Source organism: Amblyomma americanum, chromosome 9 (assembly GCF_052857255.1).
Source record: "Amblyomma americanum isolate KBUSLIRL-KWMA chromosome 9, ASM5285725v1, whole genome shotgun sequence".
Lineage (NCBI taxonomy): Eukaryota > Metazoa > Arthropoda > Arachnida > Ixodida > Ixodidae > Amblyomma > Amblyomma americanum.
Window position 1 is genome coordinate 127422933 of NC_135505.1, and position 25781 is coordinate 127448713.

The 25781-nt window shown below is 45.0% G+C and overlaps 2 protein-coding genes across 3 annotated transcripts in view; both read left to right on the forward strand.

Moving 5' to 3' along the window:
* The first annotated feature begins 335 nt into the window (after nucleotides 1–335).
* LOC144104282 (T-complex protein 11-like protein 1) lies at nucleotides 336–23039 on the forward strand. Of its 2 annotated transcripts, none has more exons than XM_077637183.1 (9): nucleotides 336–563; nucleotides 7754–7991; nucleotides 8555–8687; nucleotides 9704–9824; nucleotides 12114–12334; nucleotides 12836–13172; nucleotides 15506–15690; nucleotides 17821–17993; nucleotides 19037–23039. In XM_077637183.1, the coding sequence occupies exons 2-9, from the start codon at nucleotides 7823–7825 to the stop codon at nucleotides 19231–19233; spliced, it is 1536 nt and encodes a 511-aa protein (XP_077493309.1). In that variant the 5' UTR covers nucleotides 336–563; nucleotides 7754–7822; the 3' UTR covers nucleotides 19234–23039. The 2 variants fall into 2 exon arrangements, with proteins under 2 accessions (XP_077493309.1, XP_077493308.1); XM_077637182.1 differs by having other exon boundaries at nucleotides 369–563; nucleotides 7754–8084.
* Nucleotides 23040–24567: 1528 nt separating this feature from the next.
* The window catches only part of LOC144104285 (poly [ADP-ribose] polymerase 1-like), a 58767-nt gene continuing 57553 nt past the window's right edge, over nucleotides 24568–25781 (forward strand). Inside the window, exon 1 of the mRNA XM_077637184.1 lies at nucleotides 24568–24816. Coding sequence (XP_077493310.1) covers nucleotides 24703–24816 — 114 coding nt within the window. The 5' untranslated portion in view covers nucleotides 24568–24702. The remainder of the gene's footprint in view (nucleotides 24817–25781) is intronic.

The window sequence follows — 25781 nt, forward strand, 5'->3', positions numbered from 1 at the left end:
TACACGTGTTTCAGAATATGTTTCATAGTGTCATAAGAGCAAGTAATTTTTTTTTATTATTTTTCTCGCGACAGTTGCTAAAGGTCTAAACGCTAATTTATGCCATGTCTCTTGTGATTTCAAAGATTGAAGAATTGTGTAGTTGTGCCGGACAGCGCAATTTTAACGATTGCGCGAACTATCGGCAGCATGATGACAGAACAGGAACTGCAGCTATGATGCTATGAACTTGCATGAACCACATGAACCATGAACTTTATCAACATCACAAATGCATCACTTAAATCACGTGGTGCAAGACGTCACATCTTCTGGTCATGCGTCACTTCCCTGGTAAACTTCCGAGCGCTTCCGATCATCTGGCTTTCGCTATGCGTGCGACTGGCGGAGTTTTCTTCGGATAGTCGAGCCGTCGGGGCGCATTTCGAGACGCCGTCACTCCGTTTGTCGGCAGAGCTCTCGAGGAACCGTGCGTGCGTGTGGCATTGGCCATCCTGAGGCATTTAGCCGGCATCAAGCTTGGGGATTAAGCGGGGCCAGCGCCGGACGTTTCTCCACCCGAGGTGAGCATTGCCGTTTCCACTGTTTTCGTTTGCTCAAGCGCCCTTGTGATGTTATGTCACCGCTGTTTAGGAAGCTTGCGCCCGCGCTTTCACCTTGAGAAGCCTCGGCGCTGGAAGACGCGCGACACTTGCCTTAATGCCCGGCCGAAAGTGTTGCTAGCGGGTGTTTTGATTTCTCGATCGACGGTCGTCAAGAGAGCGCCTTTCTCTTATCGCGCACCATAACTGCGCACCTTGGCCGCCGCGCACGACGCAACAGTAGAGTAGCTGTACGCGTTTCCCGCGTTGCGCCACTATGGTTTAGATCTTACAACTGCGTCGCCGATTTTTGTTTGGAACGAATTTCAGCGCCTTGCACCAAGCCGAGAGGAAAATGGCGTAGAATTAGGGCGCCATTGCCTGCTCCTGACCTGCACTGACTTGCGAACAGCTGATTTTTGTTTGTGGTGGTCGGTGCGCTTGTCGCTTGGTTCTCTGAGAATCGGAAACATGCTTTCAATGGACGCCTCGAACAGCTGTGCTCAGTCTTTATTGCTCTGGTTAGAAAGTCACGTGTCTCTTCTTCGAACTTTCGTCCTTTCTAGACAGTTATGAATATAGCGTGATTTACGAGATGTCATGACCTATGGGTTGTAGTCGGTGCATATATTCTCAATTGTATGTCGAGAAAACTTGCACCTTCCTTTTATTGTTTTTTTTGTGAACATTTTTGGTTTTAATATGGGTTAGATAATGGAATAAATGCACCATGAAGTAGTACTGAAACTCCCTTCTCAAAAGCGAGAATAAGAAAGTAAGAAAATGCGTTGCAAGAGGAACATCTCGCAGCTCGGTTTCGTCATTTCGCTTTTTTAATTTCATTATTGTGCACAAGCATACTCTTGTTTAGACCTGTATGGTTAGAACCCCCTTCTGCAGTATATTTGTTCTAAATGTTCTAATTGTCCTAGACAGTGAGCCATATGTATTTACGTTTTCAGCATATTAGGATCTCTCTTTGAGATGTCAACTTTTCGGCATATTTAGTATGTCCTAATTGATACTTATAAGCAGGACGCATCCTGAAAGGGTGAAATAAATATGTGCATTGCAAGATTTTTCCTGGTCGTTTTATTGCAGATGTTTCTGAAAATATTTAGTGGATTACCAGTAATTTTTCACAGATAGCGTGCCAGCTTAATTTTCGCTCTGTGGACTTGAAACGAGAAATATGTTTGCAATCATTAGAAAGTTTACGGTGCAAAAAGAAGTTTTAACTTGTGAAATTGGTTTCCGGAATTTTATTATGAGCAAAGGACAGTTTTAATGAATTAAAATTAACCGTTGCAGAGATGAAAGCACTAGCTGTCATAGGGCATTCAAATGTGTGCTGTCATTATTCAATTTGCTGATCCTATGTTGCATGCTCTGGCATGTATGCCAGGCTGGAGTAACTTTCTTTTCTTGTGAGAATTAATTGCTGTCAGCAAATCTGGGGAATGTGGGCAAAATAAATCCTATTGCAATGTTCCAGGCATATCCTGCATGTTTGATTTAGATGAGTGATGAACTTCTGCTTTCAGGCATTAAATTTTTAAAAATCTTTATGTGGCCACATAAATGTTCATTCATTCAGACTCTGATACGAGATTTTATATTGTTTGATATATACCATACTGCCAAGGACTATTTCATATATAAGTAGAGCTTGTGCAACGACTATAATAGCTAGGCACAGTATCTAGCATGAACAAAGTAAGCTCTTTGTAGTATGGTAGCCAACATGCATATGAATAACTGCCTCTAAAAATGTGTATTTCTCTAGGCAATGGTCAGTGCTTTCATCCGGAGACGCATATCTTACATCATGCTTAGTTTAGTGGTTTGCATAGTAGTAGCATACTCGGAAAGTTAATGTTGACCTATGTTACAGGCCCCTTGAGGTGCTGATTATTATCCAATAGGGAGAAAAATTTTCAACATATCAGATTTGCGTAAGGAGCATGGCAAGAATGCACAGAATAAATTCCCATCATCTTCGATAATTAATTATGCAGTTTCTGTTACTGGCTGTCTGATGATGATGATTGTCTGCATTTATTTCGCATGTGTGGCTTGTGTTTCTACACAATTTCCCACGTCTCAACGCATATAATTGCATCCGCATTAGAGGACATAATTGCACTTTGTTCACGAGGAATTTATTCGTGTTCAAATTGCGTCCTTAAATTCGGACACAGTGTCTGAAGGGGATAATTTCACTTTGTGCATCAATGCTGGTGTTTGTAGTCACGTGGATTACTTCTGTACGCACTGTTCAGCCTCTCTGCTGTCATCAGATCAGCTTTCCAAAATGAACAGTGTCTGTACCAATTTCTTTATACAGCTCCGTGTATTTGGATTTGGCCACATACTGTCGCGGACAGGACTGACTTGTCGTGCTGCATAACAGAAATAGAAATGTTTTGTGCCTTTATGTGCAAGGGAAAAAGTAAGTATTACTTGCATATGCATCAAACATCATTAATTTTCGCTAGGTACCGCGTCAGATGACTTTGACAACCGAAGGATGGTCCACATCCCTACTACTGTACCTTTCTGTTCAATAAAAATTCACATATATATATGATGTGCAAGTGTGCCGTTTGTTGCGGTGCATAATTTTATGGGGTTGCACTGGCCAGAGTAGTAAAGCTTAACGCGGCCACTTTCTCTGACGTCACGGCGACTTAGCAACGCGTCTGCTCACCGTCGCGATTAAGGGGCGCGCGTGCTAGTAGTCTGCTTTCTCTTGCGTCAGCCGGCTGGGTCGGTCGGTGCGCGCGGATATCTCTTCATCGCACCGAGCGAGGAACCCCCTGCCGCCTGCTGCGCGCCCGCTGCCTTTCGAGATAGATTGCGTAACTTCCGCGTTTTTCTTTCTGCTTTCTGAAGAGCGAGGTCGCTAGAAGCGCAACTGGGTCAACCGGCGCAGTTTCAGGGCAGCAGCCGCCGCCAAGAACGGTGCGCGCCGTCTGCCGATGGCAGGAGCGAGACGGAAGTTCGGGTCCCTCCGCTCCGTTTCCATCCAAACAAACGCACCTGTGTGCTGCGCTTTGCACACTTCACACGCTTGAGTTGTACAAGACAAAGAAAAAGGAGTGTAGGACGAGAAAACTCGGGCAACGGGAACGCTCCTCCTCGTCTGCTCGGAACGCTTAAGGAACGCCTGGCGTGCGCTGCCATCTATCGCTCTTGCTTTCGGGCGGTCGTCTGTTCCTAAAATAAGCCACCCGTTCCCCCTCGAAGGCGTTGCTGCAAGATGCGCCCGTTCTCTGCTAGCGCATGCCTTTCAGGGTGCCGTCTGTCGTTTAGTTGAGGCCTGGCACCTCTGTCCGATTTGGGTCGCTAAGGGCGCGCCTGTCTTGCTTGCCATACCGTTAGCGGTGCTAGCTACATGGCTAGGCGCAATTACGCCGCGGATAATGTCAGGACACCGTCGGTTGCCTGCTGCAAATTTACTTTTTTCTTTTCAAAGAAAGCGCTCGGTATTCGAAGCGCATGTTGCCTTGTGCACACAAATAAACTTGGTTTATTGGGCGGCGTCCAAATTTGAAGAACGCCGCGCTTGTGGAGGCACCGCACGACGTTCACGCAACCGCACTTTACACCGGTGATTTGAACAGCGCGCTAACGGAGCCGCCTGTCATTGGCTGTGGCCATGGTGCCCGGGTGGCATGCGTGACTTCCCGTGCGTACTCTTGCGCGTTCGACGTGCGGCCGATCTAAAAGATAAGATAAAGAAATTAAAAGAGGGGCGCGAGAAATACGCTTTTTTATTCGGAAAATTTAGTTGCGCGACTTTCTCGCTCAGAAGGTCGTGTTCATCTGCAGTGCTTTTGCGTGGAGCTTGGACGCCCGCTGACGTTGGAGGTCACGAATTCAAACCGCCGAAGCGACGGTGTGGTCCAGTGCATCACACTCTTAACACGAATACACCTTATATGGGAGTAAAACGGAGTAAGCTGTCCTCTAGTGCACACCCTTTTATAAGAGGGTTTTCGCGAGAGGACAGTATACTCCCTTTTTACTCCTTTCACGTATAGGCTTACGGATTATAGCAAAACTCCGCGTAAGCTGAATGACCCGGCATAAAAATGGTTGACGTTGGCGCTTGAGCGTCGTCGGCTGCGGAGCTGGCGACCTCGCTCGCGAGCAAACCAGACGGCGACGCGTGTGAGTCAGCAACAGGGAAATCGTGTCGCTGGCCTCCGGCGAGAAGCTGTGTGGCCGTCGGTGGGAGGAACGGACGTTCATGGCCGCGAAAAGAAAAAGAAAAATATACGCGAGGGCGGCGGCGCGGCTAACAGCCTCCCCCGTTCCTTGCGACGTCGTGCTGGCCGCCAATTTGCGCCGCCCACGATTGAACGGCGGCGCGCAGTGCCCCAATGTACCCCGCCGTGACTTCGGCGAAGGTGTTGAATTCAAGGTCGGCCGGTTGAATAAACCTTCCCTTTTTCGATTTTTGAGGTGTATACACTAAAGGACATTCACTCTGGCTGCTGTCTAGACTGTGGCAGTGTATCGATCTGTATGTCGGTAGTTGTGGCATATATGTGATCAAAACACTGTGTGTAGGTTGTGGGACAGGCATGTGAGCGAGGCAACATTGTCTCTAGTGTGCAATGCCGACAGCTAGAGAGCAAGGACAATTAAGAGATCAAGAAAGGGCGCTCTGTAGGCACCGTCTTTTCTTCTCGTGCCCTTGTTTTAGTGCAAGGCCCAAACAGTTTGTATAAGCAGGCACTTCATTTGTAAAATGAATGTTATGAACATGTAAGTGTCACAGCTAGGTTCCTGCATTGGATCAGGCCAGGTTGGTGCATCCAGGAAAGCCGAAGACGTTTTGAAGCTCCTGTTTTGAGCCCTACATGAAGTCGCTTATGGTCGACGTGTACCCTGTCACCTGCTGCATTTCATTGTATGGAAATGCACCTAACATAAAGTATGGTGTCGCTATATAATAATAATAATAATTGGTTTTTGGTGGAAAGGAAATGGCGCAGTATCTGTCTCATATATCGTTGTACACCTGAACCCCACAGTAAGGGAAGGGATAAAGGAGGGAGTGAAAGAAGAGAGGAACAAATAGGTCCGTAGTGGAGGGCTCCGGAATAATTTCGACCACCTGGGGATCTTTAACGTGCACTGACATCGCACAGCACACGGGCGCCTTAGCGTTTTTCCTCCATAAAAACGCAGCCGCCGCGGTCGGGTTCGAACCCGGGAACTCCGGATCAGTAGTCGAGCGCCCTAACCACTGAGCCACCGCGGCGGGGCTGGTGTCGCTATATCACTTCCGTTTTTAGCCGTAGTGGAAACAGCATCTGCATGACCTGGAACGTGTGTATAATAAAGCCTAGTGCCACTTCTCAAGTTAATTTGAAACATATCGCAGAACTTATTGTCCTGCATGTTATGACTAACTCAGAGCGCCTACCTGGCCCTGTCACTACAATCACCGGTGCTCTTGCCTTGAAGGAATTCAGTATTGAAATGCTTGGTTATACTTGTTCTTGCATCAAGTTGCTTCTTTTTATTCAAAGAAACAAGTATCTGGGTTTGTCTGCTCTGTGGTTTTCTTGCAAGCAGTTCTCTAGTCTGGCAATCTCCGAACTACATTTTCGATGCTTTAATTTTTTCCGTTTGCTAGCTGAGTCACATAGCCTGTATAAATACTGATTGGTTGTGATACAAGGCCCTTCAAGTACAATTGTAAAAGTTGGAATTCTTATCCTATCTTGCCTTTCCAATGTCACTTTTTCTTTTTTTGGCTGTGGCAGGTAGGCAGAGGGGGTGCGATTGCCTTGAACATGCTGGTAGATGGTTCAGCAAAATGCTTGTGCAAATATTTAAAGCTCAAGCAAATACAAGAGTAGCAGGTATAATAAAGCTTTGTGAAGGATAGTTTATTGGGACCGTTGGGGGTTTGAGTTGGTAAACCTTTCAATCGCCAATTAGTGAACCGTATAATCCGGCACACTGTGTCATCAAACTCTTACCTATTTTTATTGTTCCTGCTGGTGCTACAAATATCACCTGAGAGGCAATGATATTGTGAATTGTTATATTTTATGCATTGTTATATACTCTGTGACAACTTTTCTCTGAGCTGGAACACACCTTCTCTAAATGCATTATATTGGTAACGCACATTATTTATGGTATATTTCTTACATCACATTTTCTACGGTCAAAGAAAAAACAGTTTCTTTGACTGCAACGACTTGTTTAGGTGCACCCAGTTCCAAAAAGCTTCCATAGATGGCACCAGCTGCTCCAGCTACAAAATTGTAAAACCGCGCTGTGAGCAGCGTACGAGGTGGCTGTCCTGCGGCTGAACTGTCGGGGGAGTGACGGTTACAGAGGCTCCAGCACTGTACTGTTCCTTTCAGTGCTAAGAAATGATTTCGCCAAGTATTGTAATGCATATCCCATTTTGTTGTGTGGTTTCTTCTGTGGCTGATTACAAGTGTCAGTACTTCTTTACATGGCGAAACTGATGATATCTTTTTTGAAGTCAAGAGGACGAAATGTACGCGGGAAGAGCACGTACTGTAAGCATCAGATGAAATGCGAGCAGCATAACAGTAATGAGACAGCAATAACTAAAAAATAACTGCTGGATCAGAAGTTTGAGACAAATCAGTTAACACTTCTCCACGATGGCCTTTGGGACACAGAAGCGAATATTGAGTACACTAATATTCAATTTTTATCAACCGAGGTCTTCTTGTTTTGTTCTGTGTGTTGCAACTGTCTTGTTCACATTTCATTTCATGCTTGCAGCACATATGGCTGAGAATAGATAAGTGCTAGCCCCTTAGTGTAAGGATATGTTCCACGAGAAGGTAATTGCAGAAGGGTGTGGTGGGTAGTCATGTGGGCAAATGCTATTTGGAAGTTTGCGGGGATACGCGGCCACAGATAAGTGTTAGTCCCTTAGGGTAAGGATGGATTCTACGAGAAGGTAAATGCAGAAAGGTGTGGTAGGCAGTCATATGGGCAGATGCTATTTGGAAATTTGCGAGGACACGTGGCCACAGCTGATGCTGGACAGGTTTAGTTGAACATAAATGGGAGAGACTTTTGTTCTCAGCTGGGCTCGGCTAAACTGATGATGATGATGGTGGTGGTCTAGGTGCCTCAACTTTTTTTTCTGTTGCTTGCAGAGCTGGAGTCCTCCAAGCAGCGGCTTCAAGGGTGCAAAGCCACGCCAACACCACGCGTAAGGTGTAGACATGAGTGACTCTGGCGATGCCTCTAAGCCTCCAGGTGGCGCCACCGGTGACGGTGATGCCTCTGGTGGCGGACACGTTCCACTCAAGGACGGTGCCCGCTTCCGGACGTCGAGCGAGAGCAGTGGCGGAGAGGCCAGTGACACCATGGAGGGCCTTTCGCTCTCTAATGGTGAGGTCAGGCAGTCCTCGCCTATAAAGAAGCCTCGCGACGATTCAGTGCCCACACCATTGGTCCTCGAAGGAAGCTTTGGTGTTGTGCCCGGTGCGTTTTTTTGTTTGTTTGTTCGTTTTTCTGGTTATGTCTCAAACCAACTCGTGACAGATAAGAGCTTTACCTTGCATATCGTGGCCCTTAGGTTGTTTGGCAGCGCAATACTCTGACAGTCCTCAGTACATTGTTTTGTATCAATGGCAGCCAGTTTGGTCACAAGGGCCAAACCTTTGATTTCAACAGGAGTAAAATTGACGCGTCTATATTTTTGACATTTTTTCGTTTTTCGTTCCAAGTGGCATGCAAAAAGCTTTCTAGCTCTCTCAAAGCCGGAAGCTGGCAAAATGAGTTTTGTCGACATGGATGGACATTCTGTAACCACTTACTTATTCTTGGTTTGCTGATGTAGAAGATGCCAACAGTTTTGTGAGAATTGATTACAGATAATGCATTTAAAAATTTTTGTAAAACACTTTAGAACCTGCTCGGTGGTTTGATTTTTTTCCTCTAATTTCCTTCAGCATCTCCACCGAAGTTTGTCTCCCTGGACCAAATTATGAAGACTGCCAATGGGGTGACGAACATGGCCTTAGCTCATGAGATTGCCATGGAGGACTCCTTTGAGCTGAAGCAAACGGAGTTTCCGCAAAACAGGTAAGGATTGTAAATTTTGCGCGCCTGAGCTGGTATAATATGACTGCTCCATTGCACTTTTGCGTTTCCTACTCTTCATCTTTGGCTGCTATGATTCCATGCCTCCAAAATCACTGGCCTTGAGTTGATAACAAAGAGCGAACACATGATATGGCGTTACGTGGGCCAGTGACGAACGCCGGGAAGTTTAAAACTGGTATGGGATTGGTTTGAGACTCTATATCATACCAGCTCTTCATGCTTGTTATGTGCATGCAGTTACAGGTAATGTACTCGATGTCTGCTGTCATGGTGAGAGGTGTATTTAGAGTTAAAGGTGCACTTGAGAGGAATCTGAAATAGTCTTTTTACTGCGGGAACTGGATCTGCACTCTCCTAGCATTCTTAGAAAGCCTGGATTATTGTCCTGTGTAGTCGATTTTCCGTTTTCTCTTTTTTAACTCACCTTCGAAAAGAGGAGTAGTCAGCCAACACGTGGAGTCCCCTTCAGCCAGTCATGTGGCAGCTTAGCTTTCGCTTTTATTTTGTTTTTTAGGTTTCCGTGAATAAGAACTTTCAGTCGCAGACCACATAGCCGCAAATTAGGTCCATGAAAATAAAAATACATGTGGACTCTTTGCTTTCGCCGATCACTGCGTGTCACACCATGCGTTGCCTGACTCCTCCTCTTTTTGGAATTGAGTTTAAAAAAAAAAAAGCGGAAGCTGGGACATTTTATTTGATTTGATAGGGAAATCGGCCGCACAAGAAAGTAATTCGGAGTTTCTAAGAATGCTTGGAGCGTGTAGGTCGAGTTGCCGCCGTGAAAAGACGAGCTCAGATTCTTCTTTAGTGCATCTTTAAGCGAACAATATAATTGAAATAAAAATTACGAAGAATATATTCTCTGTGTTACTTTTTAAGCTTCTGTGATATTTGTAGAACATCAAGCAAACAAAAAAAGGGCATTTAAGGCTTTCTTCTTTAGATTTTATATGGATATCGACCTTATGCCCCTCCCTGTTTGTCCCCCAAAGCCTCGAGCACTTGGTGAAGGAAACGTTGCACAAGGCCTTCTGGCACATCCTGGAAGAACAGCTGAACGAGAGCCCTCCAAATTATGACCAAGCCATGTGCTTACTACAGGAAGCAAAAGAGGTGAACTTTTTTCTTTTTTTTCCCCATGCAGCATTTGTGGGTTCTTTTAGCTCAGTATGGCAACAACAGTAGCTCAAGCTTGTGAAGTGCATTAGCCCCAAGTGGGCGAAACAGGACAGAAGGAATTGCTAAACGATACAAACATTATTTAGTAATCATGTGGAAGCATTCATTTGCTGCTCCTATTGCTTTGTTTATTGGAACTCCCATACCTGAGTTTTCTTGTGTCGTACTTGGGATCAGAACTTCTGTCTGCACCAAGCGATTGTCACGTGTCATTCGCTGGTGAAGCCCTAACGAATGCTACTGTGAGTGCTCTCATAACTTTGCACTGTAGCGTTGTGCATGTAGATGCATCAGTGGTCGTGAAACAGGTACTTTGGGCTCATTGGAGGCTATGCCCTTGTACACGTAACTGGTTTCATTACATCAATGTCACTGCAAGAAGCCCTAGATATGGTTTGTGGGTAGCTGGTCCAGTGTTTCGCATCCCAGCCTTCATTTTTTGCTGCTACAACTCTGTTATATGCGGCGAATGTAGCAGAGGAAATGCTGTGGTCCGGGGCCAGTTTGACACTAGAGGTTCCATAATGAGGGGTACAGTGGCTTCAGTTGGCTATTGGTTGGGATGGTGAGGCAGTTCCAGCTGGGACTACAGCAAAATAGGGAAGTCTAGGGAAGGTTTTCTGTTAGGCTGCTTCTTTTAGTGAATTAGTTTCGCAGAACTTTGGTAATTACTTTGATGCAAAATATTTTACAGATTCTAATGTCTCCATGGGATTTGCTGCATTGCATATGAGTTAAACCATCAAAAAGCGATGTTATTCAACCTTTGTACAACCTTTGTCTGTAAAGTTTCGAGACCGATTTTTTTTTCTTCTCTATAAAATAATTCCTTAAAACAAATGTTGGTGCATATGTGTAGCGCCATCTTTTCAGGCTAACCTGAGCTATTTATGTTAATTGGTGTGGCAGCTGCTAGATGGCACTACATGTAGAAAAAAATACGTTGTCACTAGTCGTTCGCATATTCTGCTGTGAGTGAATGTGGAGAGATGGACGTCCACCTCATACAGCGTGTAAACATAAAATTCGGTGTGAAGCTTGGCAAGGCAGCCACACAGACGTATGAGCTCCTTCATGACACTTACGGCAACGAGACATTATCGCGGGCGCGAGTTTTCAAGTGGCACAAGGGGTTCGTTTCGGGGAGAACGTCGTTTGAAGACGACACAAGGCAAGGGTACCCTTCAACCTCACGGAATGAAAACAACGTGGCTCGGATCAGGGAAATCGTGCAGCAAGACCGCACCATTACAGTCCGCATGCTGTCGGATGCTCTCGACATTAGTAAGACAACATGCCACCAAATTTTGCTTGAGAACTTGGGGAAACGAAGTCTGAATGCCAGACTTGTTCCGCTGTCCCTCACACAGGACCAGAAGGACACGCGGGCATCAGTGAGGGCTGATTTGCTCTCCGAGACAGAAAAGGATGCTGCATTCATTGACAGCATTATTGCTGAAGACGAAACATGGTGTTTTCAATGCGATCCTCAAACAAAGAGGCAGAGCGCCGAATGGCGGTCCACAAGCTCTCCGGCATCGAGAAAGGTGCGGCGACAGAAGACCTAAACAAAGACGATGTTGATAGTTTTTTTCGATGCCAGAGGTGTCATACACCATGAGTTCGTCCCACAACGGCAGACAATGAATTAGGAGTTTTATATCCGTGTGCTCCAACACATTCGTGATGCACTGCGACGCCGTCGCTCTGACTTATGGGCATCTGGACAATGGAGCCTTCTCCACGATAACGCAAGGCCACACACTGCTCTCAGCATGACAAAATTTCTCGCCAAGCGCAGCATTACTGTACTTCCCCAGCCGCCATACTCGTCTGACCTCTCCCCATGCGATTTTTTCCTGTTTCCTCGTGTGAAGAGAGCCCTAAAAGGATGGGGAGCATGGAGGCCATTCAAGACGCCACAAAGGAGCTGACAGCCCTGCCAAAAGAAGCATTTTCCAACTGTTTCCAAGACCTCAAGAAGCGTTGGAAGCTGTGTATAGACAGCAAGGGAGACTATTTCGAAGGGGTGCTGCACAAATGATTTCAATGTTAAACAAATTTTTTTTAATGGACTCAGTCCCGGAACTTTACGGACAAAGGTTGTATTTTTACCTCGGACATAGTAAAGGTGACGCAGACTCTTTGGAAGATAGCCGAGTGTTGATTGTTGGAAAAAAGACGTGCCGGGGGATCCCTGATGTAGGCGGTTCGTATGCGCAGGTCCTGCTCAGCCTGCTGATGCCGTACAGCACCCGGATGCGGGAAGAGATCGAACAGGTGCTCGACGTGGACCTCATCCGGCAGCAGGCCGAGCACGGAACCCTCGACTTCCACGGCTACGCTCGGCATGTCATCTCCCTGATGGCCCGCATGTGTGCTCCGGTCAGGGACTCCAGCATCAAGGAGCTGCTCGAGATCAAGGAGACTGTGCCACTCTTCAAGTAAGGGGAAGAGGTCATGCAGCCTTTTTTGGATGCTGGGTCACTCTCTGCCCGAGTTTCTGCAGTGATTACCACATGCGCCGATTCTCATGAAGTCAGTGGAAGTCAACCCTTTTGCTGCTACCACAGATGAGTCGTAGCTGTTGCATCTCATAGGATGTGTTAGTGTGGCCTGCTAGACCTGATGTAGCTGTTAGTCAGAATGGTTAGCATTCTTCAGAGCACTGTTAACAGGGCAGATTTGTGAATTTTGCTTCTAGTTACAGTTATTAACGCAATCAGGCGGCAAGTGGTCCACTTGACAGGTTTTTGGTATGATGGGATTTTGTTACATATTGTGCAACTTGAGAGCAAGAAAAGCAGCTGGTAATGCTAGTGGCAGTGTTGGTCATTTCTTGCAGTAATGGATGGTTTTGCTTTTATCGGCATTAAAATGATTTGCCAAGTTTCTTCTGTGAAGATAAAACTGTTCACAACACCAATTGTGGTACCTGGCTACAGGGGCATCATGGAGCAGCTGTACCAGATGAAGATGGACATGGCCAACTTCACCATTCAGCAGACGCGACCGCACATCCAGTCTCACTCGGTCGCCTACGAGCGGGCCAAGTTCCAGGAGTTCCTGGAGGCCCAGACGAGCGCCAACCCGTCGGTCGACCCGCTGACCCATACGCGGGCGTGGCTTAAGCGCAGCTATGACCACCTGCGCAGCCTCAGTGACCAGCACAGCCCGGACCCCATCAACGGCCCCGGATGCAAGGGACCAGGCTTCGCCAGCGTCCTGGCCGGAGCGTACATGGAGCTGCTGTGCTGGCCGGATGACCTGCCATACCCGGAAGTAAGTACCAGTTCCACAGAACTTGGTCCTAGATACAATCGATCCCGAATATGTCAAACTCGAAGGTGATCGTGAAATAGTAATGTAGTGATAATTCGATATATAAAACGTGGCAACAGACAAGCTTAACTGTAAACCAGAAATGTGAATACGGTGCACCCATGCTAGCGACGCACTTTCTGCAGTGGCGAGCTGCCCGCTGGCATAGTGGCGGCACATCGCTTACTGGGTGCGTTAGACCTATCTATTTTAATTAGTACCACTAATTAAGTGACAGCAGTGTGATTAATTAGTGCCACCAATTAATGTCTCTAAACAGGAACTTGCCCATATGTGTTAGTGATAGAGTAGCTGCCACATGGGGAAAGTTCGTGGACGATTTTGTTTCTAACGCTGTCACTTAACACTCTTAGTGAACTTAAGTGTCCCCCCTAAGTTTTTCCCACATGCTCCGCACACTTTGCCTCATGGCCCCAAGACTCCCGAAAAGTTAGCTTTTTCTCGTGCCATTTTATCATCTTTCGGTATTCGTTTGCCTCCGAATGTAGGCCTTTTCACTATGCGGTTACAGGTCTGTGGCTCTGAGATGTCTGAGACTGCGCGCTGGCTGAGGTGTCATCATTTTGCAGAAAGTGCATTGTCATGACCAGGCGTTCTTTCATTCTTCATTAAATATTCATTAAGGGGGGAACACTGGTCTTAGACCTATATTCCTTATTTTTAGTCCAATCCTAATGAAACTGTATCAACTTGCTCAGTTTTTTATACTGATTTCAAATATGAAATTGCTTTTTAAATTAATATGTTAGTTACTAAGATAATTAATTTTAATTAGTCATTTGTTAGTACCTCGGTACAAAAAAAAATGGCTCAATAAAAAATAATTTTTACCCGTGGCTACATAGTATGGTGAGTGAAGAGCGCAATAATCAAAGCAGTTTTTTAATTTTACCCTCTTTGGTAATTTTACTGCACTTAGAATAGCAGCATTCAAAGTGTGAATATCATGCATCGATAAACTTTGAAAAATTTTTAATTCTTGAAGCGTGATCGAACAATTTTGCTTCGATTATTGCATACATTGTGCCTTCAGCTTCCCTTAGCAAACAATGTGACATGTCTGTCTGTCCTAGACGTTGAGATATTGACGTACTAAGACAGCCAGGTGTCCAAAATTTTCATGGTGTTAAATCGCCTGCTCCTACACAAATTGAGCCCACACAGTGATCTAAAGTTAATATTATGGTCAAAATACAAATTTCCTGGAGGAGAAAACTGGTAGAGTTGAAGAATAATAGCTATAGGCTCCAAGAATGTAATTTTAAAAAAATTGATTTTTGGGTCATTTTTTGCTCCCAAAGACCAGTGTCCCCCCTTAAAGCTGTCTTTACTATAAACGTAAGAAAATGTACACTCATCTGTGAAAGGTGAAATGGGACTGCAGTTTTCTTTAACTATATCTAAGTTTACTAGAGCGGGGTTCTGCTGTAGTAGTAGTAGTAGTAGTAGTAGTAGTAGTAGTAGTAGTAGTAGTAGTAGTAGTAGTAGTAGTAGTAGTAGTAGTAGCAGCAGCAATAGTGGTAGTAGCTATAGTGGTAGTAGTAGTAGCAGCAGTAGTAGTAGCAGTAGTAGTAGTGGTGGTGGTGGTAGTGGTAGTAGTAGTAGTGGTAGTAGTAGTAATAGTGGTGGTAGTAGTAGTAGTAATAGTGGTGGTGGTAGCAGTAGTAGTAGTGGTGGTGGTAGCAGTAGTAGTAGTGGTGGTGGTAGCAGTAGTAGTAGTGGTGGTGGTAGCAGCAGTAGTAGTAGTAGTAGTAGTAGTAGTAGTAGTAGTAGTAGTAGTAGTAGTAGTAGTAGCAGCAGTAGTAGTAGTAGTAGTAGTTGTGGTGGTAGCAGTAGTAGTAGTAGTAGTGGTGGTGGTAGCAGTAGTAGTAGCAGTAGTGGTAGTAGTAGTAGCAGCAGCAGCAGTAGTAGTAGTAGTAGTAGTAGTAGTAGTAGTAGTAGTGGTGGTGGTAGCAGTAGTAGTAGCAGTAGTGGTAGTAGTGGTGGTGGTGGTGGTGGTAGTAGTAGTAGTAGTAGTGGTAGTAGTAGTAGTAGTAGTGGTAGTAGTAGTAGTAGCAGCAGCAGTAGTAGCAGTAGTGGTAGTAGCAGTAGTAGCAGGAGTAGTAGTGGTGGTAGTAGTAGTGGTGGTAGTGGTAGTGGTAGTAGCAGCAGTAGTAGTAGTGGTAGTAGTAGACCGCCAGAAATGGTTATGGAGTGGTTTTTCTGCCAGGCTCTTTCGCCCTGCCTCGTCGGTTGACTCTTCGCATGTCGCCTTTGTCGTTTCTCTCGCGAAGACTGTGCGGTTGGACCAGGCACGCTTTGAGGCCCTGAAGGACAAGGTGCACTTGGCTGCACTGGTGGCCAGCATCCTGAGCATCACCTACCGGCTAGGGGGCACTGCACTGCAGGGCATCTCGGACTTCAAGGAGGACCTGAAGAGCCACACCCAGCTCCTCCTGGAAGGCTTTGCAAAGTGCAGGCAAGCATGCTCACGTGGGTCTCTGTGGAAACAAATGGCTGTTTGGAAGTGGGTGACTGCGGAGGAGTTTAGTTTTGAGCGGAGAGGCGTGTGGGAAAGTCAAGGGGGGGAGAGGGTCTTAGCAAAACATTTTTATTAATGAAGTCACAATTACAAAATCTTCAGGGAACATGTATTTTTGCGTGCTGATTCCAAATATGGGATTTAATTTAATGTACAACAATTCCTTGAGCACTTATGCAATATGTTATATAACATTTTGTGGAGAGCTTTCAAGAAATCCTGCGGCAGGGAACTTGCTAGAATGCATGCCACTGGTTTTTCTTGACATTAAGCTATGCAATAAAGCTAAAATTATTATCCTGCCTGTCATAGAAGTTGAGTTATAGAATTTTGATGTTGTCACTTCAGAAACAGGAAGACAAATTTTTCTTCCCGTTTGTGAAGTACGAAGTTCAAAACCCTGTAACTCAACTTCTGTGATAGACAGGATAATAATTTTACCCTTATTGCATAGCTTGTTGTCAAGACAAGCGGACGGCATACATTCTAGCAAGTTCCCTGCAGCAAAATTTCGTTCTCCACAAAAAGTTACATAACATATTGCATCATGTCCACAAGGACAGCTTGTATATTAAATTGAATTTCATATTTGGAATCAGCGTGCAAAAATACATGTTCCCTGAAGATTTCATAATTGCGACTGAATTAATAAAAAAAAAATTTCTAAGACCAGCTTCCCCCCTTAAGCTGAGGTTGAGTTGTATTGAGTGGACTTGAATGGAACACCGTGTAATAGGAGTTTCCCAATTCTTAAGTTGGCCTCTCTGCAATGCACTGTGCCCTTCTAATGGTGGAAAGGCGGTTTTCGGAACAGAAAGTACTATAAGCGCAGTTTTCGCATTTTTCAATGCAGGAAATGCTGGCCTTGCAATATCGAAACCATGTTGACATATCCTGTGTTAGAAAATGCATGAACTGTGCTTAAATTTCTTTTTCGAAAACTGCCTGTTCCGTCATTAGTTGTGCAAACTGCATTGCAGAGACACCAACTAAAGAATCGGGAAACTCACTCACCTACCGTAGAAGGAGTTGGAATCGGCATTATTGCTGTGAGGTGTGGTTGTATTGGAACTTGATGGAGTTTGGTTGAGTTGGAGTGGTGTGTTGTGGAGTGCATTTCAGTACCTGAGGTACATCCTTGCAATGTCTGAATAACTGGAAAAGGGGGGCAGTGCTGGAAAAGAAGGGATACCACAGTTTTGAGAACCGCTAGTGTCTTCATTTGAGGGGCAGAAACTGTCTAGTCAGATGTGGTTGATTCGTGCTTACTGCTTATCAGCTGAAGGGGTAGGGGTGAGGTTAAATGGCCCCGGCTCTATTGTTCGTGTCGTTTGATGTGTCTTACACCTTGCAGATGCTCTTAGAAATGAGTGTCAGTGACAGAACTCCAGATTTACATTTTGAGTGTCTGAGCAATGCACCTCAGGAACACGAAATTATCTCTTAGCATATATGCCCAGGGACTTCGCTGTTCAACTCAACGAAAAAAAAGTCGCCGTTGACCACCTCCCCACAGTGCGACAACGTGACTAACAGCCTAAACCACCTCCCCCTCCCCCACACCTTTCGCATCGCAGCTTTCGTTCCTTTGACCCCCTCCTCCCCTGTATACTTAAAGGACGCTAGCTACTGCCCTCAGTCACCCCTGATGAAGGAGCCGAGTCGGCTTCGAAACGTTGGGGTAAAATTAAAGTTTTTGGTTGGAGATGTGCAGTGTATTATGTCTTCAAACCCAACCAGACAGGCTAATCTGTCAGAATGTTTAATTTTTCATATGTAGACGAGAACCACTGTGTGCATAGCTGGAAAAGTTAGCACAAATAAGTAGAAAAAAGAATCCACAACAATATAGCCTGAGCACATGGTGGGAAAAGAAAAAGAATGATGGAGTTGACGGACTTATCCCTGTTGTGTTCTGGGACACTAGTCACAGGGGGTAGGAGGCCAATCAGCAGTGATCTTTTCAGACTTCATCTTTCATATTGCTTCGTTATGTCGCATTTCATGCTCCGTGCACTCTGTACATCCCGTGTCTCACTCTGTATATTGCACCATTTGCTGCCGCAGTGAGGAGGAGCTGAGGGAGAAGTTGCAGAGTGTGGCCAGCCAGGTGATCAAGGAGGTGCAGGAGTGCCTGCAGAAGCACGGCTTCAACCAGCTCCAGCTCAGCCAGGAGCGTGTGCTCTACGATCAGATCGTCGTCATGGTCTCTTCTGAACACCCTGTCCGGAAGCTGCTCTGTGAGTGCTCTTCACTTGGCCCCAAGCCCTCAAGTAATTTCAGTGGGCATATTCTAATGCGGCAGATCTGTAGAGGTGGTCTCTGCGGGTATTCGAGTCAAATGTGAAAGCACTGCATGGACCTCATAATTTAGAAATAATTTTTAAAAATCGCTATTTGCAGTAGCTCGCAACCAATTAGGGTGACACCTCACTGCCTCGAACCGCACCTCGATGACATCAGTGGGCAGTCTGGGCGAGCCTGCCCACTGACGTCATGGGGAAGTCGGCACCCGTTTGCACCTCTCGCTGCCATTGATGGAGCCCCAGAACCTGTGGCATGGTTGGTTTTAGCCTTTCAGTAGACATCCTGTGCTTATGTTGACTAATGGAGGTAGTAAAAATTATGGTCCAGCTTACCTTTAAGAAGACTTCAGGAGATCAGTACGAGCGGGCACATTAGGTTGGAAGTGTGGTTGGCCACACATTTGAGCTGCAGGGGAATGTAGCTGTTGAAGCTGTCATGAAAGCTCAATGACAAAGCAAGGCTTAAACTTCACGTGGGTGGACCCTAGCTCCAGTGAAAATCTTGAGTTTTCATATAGTGTTACCAGATACTGCTGCCATATACCTGTACTGTATATTGCTGCTGTGTGCTGCTACTGATGCTGCTACTGTATGCTGCTATTGTATATCACTAGCACATATGGTAACCCTACAACGTTACTGTATTCAGCTGCTCTATATTGCTACGGCTCACAGCATACTGCATATCACCACCAGGTGCAGGCACAGTGCAGTTTTGGGCCAATCGGGGGCCACTTTTTCATGTGGTGCTGTTAGGTGGCAGTAGTGATATATGGTAATGCTATGCTAAAATTCTTATATAGCAGTTGTGTCATGTTTCTTAGTATCGCACCTGATGTTATGGAGGCTATGAAAGTGCAAGGCTCCACCCTCTGCTAAGAAGTGTCGTTGCTACATTTACTGCCGCTTATGAGACGGACAGGTATTGCTCCGAGAAACTCTCCTATGAAAACCTCTTGCTCCTCGTGCTATTCCAGTGATGCGGGTCTTGGACTTCATCAAGATGGCAATCTCCGCTGGATCGGCGCGGCCCACCCAGATTCCTCCTGGTCTGTCAGTGCTCGAAAAAGAGCTGACGTCCATCACGGGACAGTTCCTTCGCCTCGTGACCCACAACAGGGCCGTGTTTGGAGAGACGTACGGTGACATTGTGACAGAGCTTAGGAAAGCCTAGACGCACTGCTGGCCTGGGAGGGGAGGGACCGCAGAAGGCCAGGCATGATTTCTGCGTCCTCTCACGCTATGGTGGCACTGATTTTGGCTTAAGCTGTTACGTGCGGGACAGTGCCCTGGAATATGTGATAAGGCAGCAGTAATTTGCGAAGGTTAAAATTGTGAAACGCACTTCCCTGCTGTTTGCTGCAGGTGAAAGAGATGTAGCTAGATTTCGAAGATAAGTTGTCAGGCTGATAAGGTGTCACTTTATGCAGTCTGGCAGCCTTGCTGCATCTGCTGTTGGGGTGATGTTTTGTGCCAGCCTGCGTGCCTGGTAATTTAATGTTATTCACTATAATTTTTTCCACTCAAACTGTGTGGCTATATTAAGTTAGTGATTGTTGCTGAGTGTGATTTGAAAAGCCTAATTTCATTTTGATATTAATGTAGTCTGATTTTGTGTGTCATTAAAAATTAGAACCATTATTAGTGTGTGTTCTTAAGCTCGCTAGCTGACTTAATCATTATCTCTTTTGTTACTATGACCTTAACTCTTGTAACTGGACAGGAAGTGGTATTTTTACGTGTTGTGAAAACAAATCTGCTAGAGAATTCAGTGTATGTTAACGTGTATATTAGGGCTTCATTTTGTAGTGTGAATATTGCAATGAAATATTATGCGTAGAATGCACATGCATTGCATGTTACAGTGGTTTATATTGCAAGAGAAAGCGTTTGCATAGAATCAAAGCCACCAGCTTTTATTTCTCTTTTGGTGCTTGTGCTACGGTTAATTTCCTGCTCAGTGTGCATGTCTATACAATGTACACAGCTAATAGCATGGACATCTGTTTAGTGTGACTATATTGTTATTTATATTTGTTCATATGCTTTGAAGTCTACTGTGGAATTACATACTGTATTTTTTTGTCTTCTGACGCATGAACCAATGTGACTTATTTAGTTCACGAAGTTGCAATTCCGAGTTTTAGCGTTCCCAGTTTCTTTAATTATATTGATGGACAACTAAAACCGTCCTTCATGGGAAATCTTTGACAAGTTCATGGTGTACATGCCTCTGTGACTGTAGCATTTAATTGCGAATTGATTATTTTTTTTTCTTCATTTTTGTCACGTGTACTTCAACCATGCTATGTGTTAGCTTTGAACGTGGTGGTGGCATATAGCTTGAGTGGAAATTGTGCATACTGTCGCAGGTGTTACTAGTGTAATGGCCTTAGCTTCTAGCCTGCCAATGCTTCAATGCCTTCCTAGAAGCCAGTGTCTAAGAGTTGCAGCTTCCAGATCAGTCGTCCACATCTGAGGAGTGTCAGATGGATTTTTTTTTTTTTTGACACGGCTGTTGACTGAGAGTTAACAAAATGCAGGCATGGGCACCTCATGTTTGTGTGTTGTTCACTGCCTGTTTTTTTTAATGCTCCAAAATGCCAGGGGGTGCAAAATCTTAAAGAACTCCCATTGAGTGTTCGAACATTCCATATTCTTTTTAGATACGACCGCAGTCATCCACTGGTCAATGAATGAGCGTCCCTACATCCTACATCCTACTTATATTGGTTTAAACTCGTACAACCAGACTGTTTACTAGTTTGGTTTGAGTTTTCCCTGCATCTTCTTTATCTGAAATTTATTTTACTTATATCCAGGCCATGATTTTTCAGTGGAGTACAAACAGCCACAAATTAGGGGCTTTTTTTTAATCTTTTCCTTGTGCATCGGTGTAGCTGTTACAGGCGTGAACAATATTGTTTGGAAAACTTCTGAAATATATGTGTTTGTCCACTCTTGTCTTCTGTTCATGCTACCATTTTGTGGAGAAAAAAGCAGAAATCAAACAAATTTGATGAAAAAGCATTAAAACCCAGCAGCACCAAAGAATAGAAAACTGAGTGCTTTATACTTTCTGGTGAAGACATGTCCTGAGTTGGAGGGTATGAAGAAAAGGAAGATTGGATAGGATCGAATAAGCCTAAGCACGATGGACGAGGTGTTCAGAAGTAGTGCTAAAGGACTTGTCTGTCTTATGATATAGGGCTACAGTTTTGTTCTACATTTGGGGCATCATTTTTGCTCCAGCACCATGAATCTTCCTCTAATTTTGTTTGTTCGCCACCTTGTGAGCGTTATCTTGACTGTGGGTGCCTCTGCATTCTCTCACAATGTCGTAGCATGAAACAAAAACTGTGAATTAAATGGGTTTGATACTGAATTAAAGTGAAGCAGACCAACCGAAATACTGAAATTTGTTTAAATTAGCTAGAAGTACGAATTATTCGTGCTTGCGTTTATGTTGGCTGTCTGCATGTGTTCTCCACGAAATGAAGCAACATGAGCCTGTTCACAAAGGGGTGTGCTGTTGCCATATTAGAGACTGGACTGTGGGCATCTGCCAGCACTTGCTCGCAAGATTTTATTATTTAGCATATTTTTGAGCCGCCGCGGTGGCTGAGTGGTTATGGCACTCCTCTGCTGGCCCGAAAGACGCGGGTTCGATCCCGGCTGCGTTGGTCGAATTTCGATGGAGGCGAAATTCTAGAGGCCCGTGTACTGTGCGATGTCAGTGCACGTTAAAGAACCTCGAGTGGTCGATATTTTCGGAGCCCTTCACTATGGCGTCTCTCATAGCCTGAGTCGCTTTGGGACGTTAAACCCCCATAAACCAAACCAAACCATTTTGCATTTTTCATTGTTATTAATATTATGTGCTGTACATCTTATGTTGGGTGGTTCCATTATTTTTACCAGTTATTGACCCTCTAGTGAACGTGAACACATAATGTATGCAACTGAAATGTATTTGAGTGTGTGCTTCTAACTACTGCCTGTCCAGGTTCTGTTTTTATGCTGTATGTGGTTCGGTAGTCAGCTCTGCAAGCAAGTTTTTGCCGTTTGTAATTTTTATTTTCTCTGTGGCTTGTTCTGCCAGCGGTGCTAATGCAATGTCTTTTTCTCTCTGAGTGGGCGGGCAAATGATTATGCTTGAAGCACAATTTGCGAGTTTGATGGCAGCTTATTGTTGTTATTTTATAATGAAAACTTGGGGACTGCGTTAGTGTAAACCAAACACTATAATGTTTTGAGTGAAAGTATTGGTATGACTGTTAAACCAGGTAACCTGAAGTCCTTGTTCACTAGAGTGAAATGTGCGGCTGCGTATCAAATAACTTGTCCTTTTGGTGGAGGCCCTCAGAAGCTTCTTAGAAAAAGCTGTATAAAGATTGCACATATCAAAAATTGAGATTTTCAGAGTTACTCAAGGTATGTTCTTTTATCTGGACCAAGTGTTTACTGTTCTAATGGAATGCATCTAATCATAAAATCGACTTACTAAAACTTTAAAAGCTGAATAAATCGAAGTGTCGCAGTTTAGGGCGAGCACTACAAGAACAGCAGAAAAAGAGTATACTTCATGTCTGCATTGATGCCAGCCATTTCTGTTGCTGATGCAGAAATTATGGGTTGGCCTGTACTTGTGTAAGATACAGCCATTTTTATGTAACAAACACATGTGAAGTGAATGTTATAGACACGCTTTGTACGTACCATTTAATCATGATCCAGGCATTTTACTATCTTAAATTTTTTTGCTACCCAGGCACTACATCTCGTGAATACTCTGTGTGTAGACTGACTGCTGTCAGCTTGCCATTTTATTCACAAAGCAACCTAAATTTTCTGTAACTAAACCGAAAGTGAACGTTTTCATACAGATGTGGGCTTCTTGATGTGTAGAGGTCCTCTGCTTTGTCACTATTCGCATGTAGCTTTGAACATGAACAGTTTTATTAAAGACATCCTTTGTTAGCTGTCTTCTTCGGGCAGCTGGTTACTTTAAAGACTGAGCACATTTTTATATTGTATCCTAATATGCATTGTTTCTAAAGTGGCCACGGGAGAAATATGTTTATCCTCCTGCCTCGCGAGGTCTTTGTGATCTTTATGTTGCAGTACAAGCATTTGTCAACGATTTGGCAAAGCGTGCAGTCTTTGTCAAGAGTATACGGGCTACGGAGATTGGCTTGAAGCTTTCTCACAGGGTGCTTATGACACATTTGAAGCTAAAGAACTGCAGGGTTGGGATACAAGGTCTCTCTTGACACTTTTGGCAAAGGTTCTTTGCGACTTATTCTGGAAACCAACCTCCCTATCGCACAGATTCAGAGTTCAGTTGCTCAGGCCAAGTTTAGCGTACATGTGAAAATATTCACTTGCTCTTGATTTATGCTAAGGATTTTCGAGCTTTACAGGATGCTTATATGGTGATACCACAAGATTTTTGCTGCACTTGGTGCGTCATACTTCGCAAATCATGCTTCATCTAGTCTCTTCAGTTTTGTCCAATTTTGGTGCGCTTGAAGAAGTTGCCAGAGGCACACTTCCGTTGAGAAGTATTGCCTCTGTGCAGTCTGTGCTATTGTTCTTGGAAGATTTTAACTAAGGCAACACTTTTGTTCAGAAGTATTGACCTTGTGCTGATAAAACAAATGCTGACAGTGTTTGACTGCAGCCTGTGCTATGCTCCTTGTTTACTTTTTTTTTGTGATGTTTGTTTTGCATAAAAAGGCTGTGCTGTTCAATAAAAACCATGTCTGCTGTATACAACTGTTGGCTACTTTTTTAATGCACTGCAAGTAATGGTTATATTCTAGATATTAGATATTCTGAATTGTAATGTTAGGGGTTGAAATATCTGCTTGCTTCATGTAATGTGCAAGATGCTCGACATTTTGATTGCAAGGAAAATGTCGACCTGCTCTGTGACATATAGTGTACTAGTTATCAAAAATTAAATGGTCAGCGACAAAGAAATTGTGTGTGTGGAGCTGTGTGCTCCTATGACTAATCATTAAATGAGTTTAATGACAGTTCTTGAAAAATTTCATGCATAGTAAAAGACCCCTAGTTAAATAGGTTATGCAGTACCGGTTACTGCATCACTTATCGTCCATCGTGGGATTTGCAAAAAAAAAAAAACGTTTAAAGTGGCGACCACGGCCCGCATTTCTGACAGAAACGACCAATAGGTAATAAAGAGTGCCTAAATATGCAGCGTTCGAGGTGCAAGCCGGCGAAGGCCAGCCACGTGGTCGTTGCTTTCGCGCGCTTTGTGCGAATCAATAGCCTCGTCCCAGGTAGTCCGGAGGGGTCGCGTTTTCTCTTAAAATAACACAAAATAGCTGCGTTCTCATAAAATAACCCTAATTTGTCTACATCATAACTGTTTTAAAGCAAAAGCAAAAAGTTCTTGTGGACACTGATGCTACCGAACTACTCAAACGCTTCACGCTTTCAACGACCGCTGGCTGCGTTCGAGACTGCGCGAGGTTTTTTTGTTTATGCGCGGTTGTTTTGGGGATCTGGATAGCGGCGGAAAGCGTGGTGCGGTGCACTAGGCCCCAATCGCATTTCACGGCCTTCGTGAAAAAAGAGTATTTCGTTCCTCTGCGCCTCGCAACCAAAAGGCGAAATGGCTGAAGACCTTCCCTACATGGCTGAATATGCCAAAAGCGGCCGTTCTTCTTGCAAGGGCTGCAAATCCAAGATCGAAAACGCCGAGCTGCGCCTCGCTGTCATGGTTCAGGTGAGGCCTCGGAGACACCGAAAGAGGACCGGCGTTTTGTGTTGGAAACTGTCAAATGTCGTATCTCAGCGCGGCAGAGATAGCTTGTTCGAAGTCCGAGCGATGCTCCCAAATCTCGCTGATAAGCTGTCAACCTCACGCTTTTTTGTTTATTCCGTGTGTTCTTCATTAGCTTTGCCGACGGGCAGGCCGTTCTTTTGCGCACCGCACCAACGCGCCGACCCCGATTGCGAGCTGCCCGGCGCGTTTTGTCCGTACGAGGGTGGTGAGGCTTGCGCTGTAAGCAGCTAGCTCACAGTTATGTCAGAGAGGCTCATCTTGAAGGCGTTACTGGCTCCCCAAGGCCGCAAGCCGGATTCCGCGGGAGTTTTCGCGCGCGAAACGAGGACGCGGCGGCAGGCAGTTGTATTTTTATCGCGTGACGCGCGCACGGCTGTCGGGTTGCCGGCTGCAAGCCGGGTTCGCCTGACGTATTTGCATTCTTATAGTCATTGCTGTGATCAGAATAAGCAGAGCAAAACGCCGCGCGCTTGTGTAGTGCAGTGTCTTACGAACGCTTGAAGCAACACAAGTTGAATGCGCCTGTTTAGTACAGTGTTTTACGAATGGTCGAAGCTCCACGAGTGGAACGCGGATCGCGTCGGCGACGCGACTACCCGCTTAATCACTGCGGTAGCCGAATTATTTAACTGAAAAATAATAAATGCGCGCCTTGCTGGAAGTGAAAAGGAGAAGCTCCGACCTTTGTCCTCTTCAGTTGCTGACGTTTAGTGCGTGCAATAAAGCTGTAACGGTTTTGTAGCTACCCGCATATCGTTTCGTTGGGCTGTGTGCCAGCTGCTGTTAAAACTGGTAACATCAGAAATAACGGGATAACCGACAACACTAGCGGCGAGTTATTTGCAGCTAAGCGCCATATAGCGCGGATCAACTTTTCCATGGGGTACAGTTTGTAACTTCGCGTA

Coding starts and splice junctions, on each gene's coding strand:
- LOC144104282 (XM_077637182.1), top strand. CDS start 7,823: ATGAGTGACTCTGGCGATGCCTCTAAGCCTCCAGGTGGCGCCACCGGT. Junction 12,335..12,835: donor GAGACTGTGCCACTCTTCAA/GTAAGGGGAAGA, acceptor ACCTGGCTACAG/GGGCATCATGGAGCAGCTGT. Junction 13,173..15,505: donor ATGACCTGCCATACCCGGAA/GTAAGTACCAGT, acceptor TCTCTCGCGAAG/ACTGTGCGGTTGGACCAGGC.